This window comes from Rhea pennata, unplaced genomic scaffold, assembly GCF_028389875.1.
Source record: "Rhea pennata isolate bPtePen1 unplaced genomic scaffold, bPtePen1.pri scaffold_26, whole genome shotgun sequence".
Lineage (NCBI taxonomy): Eukaryota > Metazoa > Chordata > Aves > Rheiformes > Rheidae > Rhea > Rhea pennata.
In genome coordinates, this window is record NW_026907677.1 from 2734320 (window position 1) to 2741660 (window position 7341).

A 7341-nucleotide genomic window follows, 5' to 3' on the forward strand; every position below is an offset into this window, starting at 1 on the left:
TTGAGAAAGGTAATCAAGTCCCCCTCCAGCTTCTGTGGCTCTGGGCAGTGCTGGGGCGGGGGGAGGAGCAGGGGAGAGGGGCTAGCAATGAGCCAATTCTCTCTTCAGAACATCCCATCCTTAGGACCTTTAACCATTTGACTGTGGGATATCTGGCTGGGCTGCAAACCAAGGTGGGGACAGGTGATACATGTTTTTTGGAGGGGCAGAGTACTAAGAAATAGAAAGTTTGGCCCAGAGAATTCTGTCCTAACTTGTCTATGTCTTGTCTTTTTGGACGATCCCCCATGCCTAGGGGGAGCAAATGTCCAACAGCAGCTCCTTCAACAGGTTCCTCCTCCAGGCATTTGCCAACACGCGGGAGCTGCAGCTCCTGCACTTTGCACTCTTCTTGGGCATCTACCTGGCTGCCTTCCTGGGCAATGGCCTCATCATCACAACCATAGCCTGCAACCACCGCCTCCACACCCCTATGTACTTCTTCCTCCTCAACCTCTCCATCCTTGACCTTGGCACCATCTCCACCACTGTCCCCAAATCCATGGCCAATTCCCTGTGGGACACCAGAGCCATTTCCTACTCAGGATGTGCTGCCCAGCTCTTTTTTCTTGTCCTTTTCATTTTTGCTGAGTATTTTCTTCTCACTGCCATGGCCTTTGACCGCTATATTGCCATCTGCAGACCCTTGCACTATGGGACCCTCATGGGCAGCAGAGCTTGTGTCAAAATGGCAGCAGCTGCCTGGGCCAGTGGTTTTCTCTGTGCTGTCCTGCACACTGCTAACACATTTTCAATACCACTCTGCCAAGGCAACATCCTAGAGCAGTTCTTCTGTGAAATTGCCCAGATCCTCAAGCTCTCCTGCTCAGACACCAGCCTCAGGGAAGTGAGGCTTATTGTGGTTAGTGCCTGTTTAGTCTCTGGGTGTTTTGTTTTCACTGTGCTGTCCTATGTGGAGATCTTCACTGCTGTGCTGAGGATCCCATCTGAGCAGGGCCGACACAAAGCCTTTTCCATGTGCCTCCCTCACCTGGCTGTGGTCTCCCTCTTTGTCAGCACTATTACGTTTGCCCATCTGAAGCCGCCCTCCATCTCCTCCCCATCTCTGGATCTGGTGATGGCAGTTCTGTACTCTGTTGTGCCTCCAACAGTAAACCCGCTCTTCTACAGCATGAGGAACAAGGAGCTGCAAGATGCAGTGAGGAAGCGGATCAGGTGGTTACAATGTCGGGAGCAGTAACTGCCCTATGTGCACCTCTTCCCCATTTCCAGCGTATTTGGCATCAAAGCAATGTGTTATTCATTTTTTTATTATTTACACTCCTGCAAAAAAAAAAAAAAAAAGAAAAAAAAGAAAAAAAAAGAAAAAAAGAAAGAAAGAAAAGTGCTACTTGTCCTCTGGAATCTCTCATTTGAATCTGACCCAACAACTGTGCTGAAGGAGGAAGCCAGGCTTCCCCCTTCATCAGCAGGGAGGAGGGAACCTCAAAGGCATACTAGTCTGAGCTCCCTCGGATGCCCCAGTGCAACGAGGAGAGTTTCCCACTGCAGTGTCTCTTTCAGCAGTGATACCAAAGGAGCTCGGGGGGAAGAGTCAGGCTTGCGCAAGTACAGATGGGTTGACAGCATGGGTCCCATGTGCATTAGGAGAGCTCAACTCCCCTGGCCACAGTCAGAGTGTGATCTCACATGCCTCTTCTGCAAGGGTGGCAGGCAGCTATCACAGTGGGCCAGTCCCTTCCCTCTACAGGGCTGCAGTGCACAGAGCAGAAGTGGAGGAGCGTCTGGATGCAGCCTGTGGGGACAGACCCTATGCTCTGCAGGACCATTCTCCCTCTACCACAGCAAGTATTTCCTCCCTGCAGCTGTCACATGGGGGCTGCAGCTTTCCTGGAAACACATCTGCCCAACAACAGCAGGATTTTCTCTGTTTGGAGCTGTTCTCTTCATTGCCACACTGTGCTGCTGTGCTCTAGTGTGTATATACAACCTAAGAGCTCTCCTAATGTGGTGGTGGTACGGTTATGCTTCCCCGTGCATTCCTGTGAGCACAGGCAGGGCGAGGCAATGGGCACCTTTATGTCAGACCTGGGGTCCCAAATAACGTTTTGTAATAAAAGGGGATCTCCTCCGTGCTGTGCCGTGAGTCTTGCCTTTCTTCAGAAAGGAGAGTAAAAAACACACCCAAGGGTTGCAGCACAAAAGGGCCTGCTGTCCTGCTTGTGAACTCCATGGGCCCAGCAGGATGAGCTCAGATCCACCAGGGACCGAGGGCTGGATTTGGGGCTCCTTTCGTGGTGACCAGTGCAAGCAGAGATGGTGAGTGGTCTCTGCGTTGCCTGTCTGGGGCTGCTCACAGATGCCATCCTTCTGGAAAGGAAGCTGTCCACCAGGAGAGCTCGGGGGATCTCTAGGAAGAGTGTGTGCCTCAGGGGTGGGCAGGGAGTGGAGCCTCACAAAGTGAGGGATGTTTCATGGTGGAGTCACATAAAGCCCTATACCCAGGTATGCATAGGAAAGGAGGGCTCTGCAATCCCTGCAGAAGCAGTGGGAACCTGGGACACCCAGGGAAAGGGGGCTGGAGAGTGATCCATGCACTCTCATGTAACACCACAGGCCAGAGCTAGGGCACACAAAAACACATCTGCTGCCATTGCAAACACCCTGGGATCACTCTCAGCACATCCATGAGCACAAACACGTGCTAGCAGTGTCGGTGGTGTTGAGCCATGTCTGTCTGGTTCTCCTTCCTACCCCAACCAGCACAGCCAGTGAGGAGTCAGGGGTCACCCCACGGCGCTGTAATCCCACCATCTGATAGCACTGCAGTGTAGCAGTAGTGCAAGACCCTGTGAGGAGCAGAGGGGAGGGGTGCATGAACTGCTGTGCAGGTCAGCACAGACCCACTCACCTGGGGAAAGACTCTCTGGGGAGCAGGGACATCCCAGGAGACAAGCAGGACAGAGCTCAGAGAGAGAAAATGAGTGCAAGAAACAAGTTTGAGCACCATCTCAGATCAGAGTGCGCTCTGCCTGGGGCAGCAGGAGCTACCGGAGGTACTACAGGGTCAGGGCTCTGGTGCTGTCCTGGGCAGCAGGCTGGGCAGTGAAGGAGCTGCAAGCCACTCAGTGAGTAGAAAAGTACAATACCTTACCAAATGTGAAGGTTTAATGGCTCTGAAATGCATGAAGGTATGCAATAGCAGCACAGTGGGATGGTGTGAGATGCCATACCACTAATGAGAAACTGCAATGAGAGGTGTGTGCTGTTTTGCATAAATGGTAGTGTGTGGTGGATAGGAGTTAGAGAGAGACAGAGAGGTCCCAAGTGCTGATGGCCCTGGGCTGCAGTGGTGCTGTGAGCTGTGAGCACTGGGACTCTGGTGCACAGGGGACCCCTGTCCCCCTGCCTGGCCCTGAGTAGAGGGGCCCAGGAGTGTTTTGGTCACCTGCGGGGAAAAGGCCACCTCTAGGACCTGTTTGTGGCACCTGTGTCTGCAAAGGCAGCAGGAGCAGCCCCTGCAGCCCCATCCCTGGGAGCAGGTGTGAGGCTGGAGCTGGCACAGTGGCTATGTGCTGTGAGCCTGCTTGGGGAAGCAAGCCCAGAGAGAAACCACTGTCTTCCTGGCTTGGGTGCTGCTGCAGGGAGAGCATGGTGCGGACTGCTGAGGTCTCGTGGGCTGTGGTTTGTGCGCTTATAGAAAAAGCTTTGATCTCTTGATGAGCCCCAGCGAGGGAATAACGGGCTGTTTCTGGGAACAGCTTTTTTTCCCGGTGTTAATTTTTCCTTCCTAAGCTGTGATTTGTATTCCCTACTTTCCCCATTGCTACTTTTTCCTTACTCACTTTTGTCCTCCCCCTCACCCTGCCTCTTACGCATCCATCCTCCACTCATTTACTGATTTCAGCCTTCCCAGTCACAGGAAAGCATGAGGCCATATGACTGCTGGCAGCTCTCCTCTCCCTGCCAAGCTGCCCCAGCACAGCTCACCTCTCCCCCGCGGCAGTCACCATCAGGCCGGGAGACAAAGCCAGACACGTCTGCCCAGAGTCTGGTGCCTCTCTCGAGGAGGCAGACGATAACCCCCACAGCCCCAGTGCTGCCCAGAGCTGGCTCTGCTTCGCAGGAGGGTTTCAGCCCTGGGTCCCGGGAGGGGCAGCTCTCCTCTGCCCTGGCAGCCAAGCCACAGCCCAGCAGTGGGGTTGTGTGAGCCCCCTCCATTCCCTAGCATGGGCAGGGCAAAGTTGGGCTCCCTGCTGGGAACAGCCAGAGCTCTGCAGCACTGCAAACAGCAGGATCTTGGCCTCCAGGAGAGGAGGGAGGCAGAGGCTGTCACCAGCACCCTCTCCCATGGCAGCACATCCCCATGCTGGGCTGGGAGCTCCTCCAGCCCTAGGGCCTGCACAGGCCCTCTGTGGGCAGTAGCACATCCTGGGGCTGGGGATATTTTGGCTCCACTCCAGACTGGAGCACTTGTGCTGGGGCCCCATGTATGGAGCTGGGAAGCAGTTGTGGGAGGGGCCTGGATCCCTAGTGTAGATGTGAGGGAATAATACCACTGCTGCTGATGGTGGTGGGGATGGAGTCACCAGCACATCCCTGAAGCAGTGGGGCAGGGCAGGGGTGACTCTGGGGGCTCTGGGGAGAGCCAGGACTCAGATTTTGCCTCTAGTCCTGAGACCAGGAGCCTTCCTGCTGACAGCCCCTGCCCCAAGGCAGCTCCTACCCTCCCAGCCCCCCACCCATCTGTCCCCGTGGAAGATGCAGGGCTGAAACTTGAGCCCCAGGAGGAGCAGGAGTTTCCAGGGGGATGAGGGTTGTGTTTCTACTGCCCATGTACATTGCTCACCTCCATGGGGTCTTACTCTGCAAATGCCTTTCTCCTGCTCAATGGGACTTTTGTGAGGCTCAAGGGACTAAAGTGTGTCCTGCCTGGCTTTGTGTGGTGTTGGAGGGGTGCTGGAGGAGGGCTTTCTTGGGAGACTGGCAGGCTGTGTGTGGGGCCAGCAGTGCTGAGTAGCTGTGCTGATGGCTGCAGGGCAGACCTGAGTGTCCTCAGATGCAGTGTCAGTGAACGTGCGAGTGGCTGCAGGTGAGCTGGAGGGCAGCCAGGAATTTGCAATGGTCTTGGGCTATGGGAGAAGGAGTGACCTGTGTGTCCTCGCCAGAAGGAAGGTGAAGAGGAGAGGAGAGCTGATGTGTGAGGGCCGAAGGAGGATTTGTGTTCGAAGGACCTTCCCTCCAGGAAGGACAGCAGATTGCTGGCACCAGCTGATGGAGGGGACGGTTGTGCCCCGCCAGGCACTGCCAATATTGCCAGCGTCTCCTGCCTAATGCAGCGTGAAAACCCCCAGGCTAGAACTCTCTCCATGTTCACGGCTTCAGGATGTGTCTGCCAGCAGCTGTGGGTCCAGGCAAGGCCTGGAAGCAGCAGTTCTCCTCCCCTGTGACCCTCGTCATCCTCCCCGGGGCTTGTTTCCAGCCAGAAATCCCTCTCAGCACAGACCAGCCATCCTGTGACAGCAGGAGCGCAGGACTGTAGAGGAAGGGCCACGTGCTGTGGCAGCATGGTTTTCCATGCCCCTCAGCTGACTGTGACACCACCCGCTAATGTCCCCTCCTGACCACCCTAACAGGGGGAAAAGAGCTTAGCCACAGTGCTGACCTTTGGCAGGTGGGCTTGATCGTCATCATGGTCATTTACATGTCACGAGACCCCTGCCCTGCAGTGTGCTGCAGAGCCAGGTCATAGCATCTTCCCGCTGCCCTCTCCCCTTGTACTTGTCTAAGTCCAAGTGAAATCATGCCCCTGAGTTGTGTGTCCATGTCCATGAGAAGCTAATACCATGGATCAATTACAAACTATTGCCTGACAAATTTTAAGGGAAGGGAAAAGTGTCTTTTGTCTTCTCGCTCTCCGTTGCCTGCTTTGCCTATAGCAGGAGAGCAGCATCCTGTGCAACTTTGTTCATAGCTCCCTTTCTTCAGGTCTCTGCTTTCTGCACCTTTGCAATTCCAACCTCCTGCCCTGCATCTCCCTCCCCTCCCCCGTCCCTCCACACGCATGCACGCGCGCACACACACACACACACTCTCACTTATCTCTTTGCTTTGCATCTTTTTCAAGTGAGCAAACCTTGACAGAGGCAGCCCAACCTGAACAGGCCGGTGCCCAGAACAAGAGCAAGCAGAGTCGAAAACCTCTTTCTTGTGCTCAGCTTCTTCTATGCCCAGCTGTCACTTGGCATACGCAGGCTTCACGTGAAGTTGTACGAGGTGTGAAATACAGGAATGCCACCAGAGGAGAAAGTGTCACTCGTGCACTTTGAGGCGTACTCATGACACACAAGCTATTGCAGTGTGACAAGCCGGGAAGGGCTAAAGGGAAGCAAGATCACCATGATTAGAGTTAGATCTTCCTGTGTTTCCATTTTTTGCCTGTTAGTGGCTATTCACTGGGCTTGCTCCAGTAGCTCCATCTCTCATACCTGGGAATGTGGAACTGGACTCAGTACTGCTGGTGTGGCCTCAGCAGGGCTGAGCAGGGGGGGAGGATCACCTCTGTCGACCTGCCTGCAATGCTCTTCCTAAGGCAACCCAGGATACCTTTAGTTGCCTTTGGCACAGGGGCACCTTGCTGGCTCGTGGTCAGCTTGGTGTCCGCCAGGTCCTTTTCTGCGGCACTGCTTCCCAGTGGAGCCTGTAGTAGAGCATGGGGTTATTCCTCCCTAGGTGCAGGACCCTGCATTTGCTTTATTGAACTTCATGAGGTTCCTCTCTGCCTGTTTCTCCAGCCTGTCGAGGTCCCTCTGAATAGCATCAGAGCCTGCTCAGCAAACTTGTATCATTAGCACACTTGCTGAGGGTGAGCTCTGACCCATCATCCGGGTCATGAATAAGCTGAACAAGACTGGCCCCTGTACTGACCCCAGCGGACGCTGCTGGCTTCCAGCTAGACTTTGCGCTCTGCCCTCTGAGCTCTGCCACTGGGCCAGTTTTCAGTCCACCTCACTGCCTACTCCTCTTGCCCATACTTCCTCAGCTTGCCTACGAGAATGTTACGGGAGACAGTGCCAAAAGCCTTGCTGGAGTCAAGGGAGACAACATCCACTGCTCTCCCCTCATCTCCCCAGCCAGTCATTCCATCATAGGAGGCTATCAGGTTGGTTAAGTATGATTTCCCCATGGTGAATCCATGCTGACTGCTGCTGGTCAATATCACCTTCTTGCTCTTCATGTGCTTGGAAATGGTGTCCTGGAAGAGCTGCTCCATCACCTTTCCAGGGATGGAGGTGAGGCTGACTGGCCTGTAGCTCCCTGGGTCCTCTTTGTTGCCCTTTC

The 7341-nt window shown here is 54.7% G+C and overlaps 1 protein-coding gene across 1 annotated transcript; it reads left to right on the forward strand.

Annotated features, from left to right (window-relative positions):
- Nucleotides 1–304: 304 nt before the first annotated feature.
- LOC134154355 (olfactory receptor 14C36-like) lies at nucleotides 305–1240 on the forward strand. Its single transcript, XM_062601105.1, has one exon. It carries the CDS (start codon nucleotides 305–307, stop codon nucleotides 1238–1240), a length of 936 nt encoding a protein of 311 aa, XP_062457089.1.
- Nucleotides 1241–7341: the final 6101 nt, after the last annotated feature.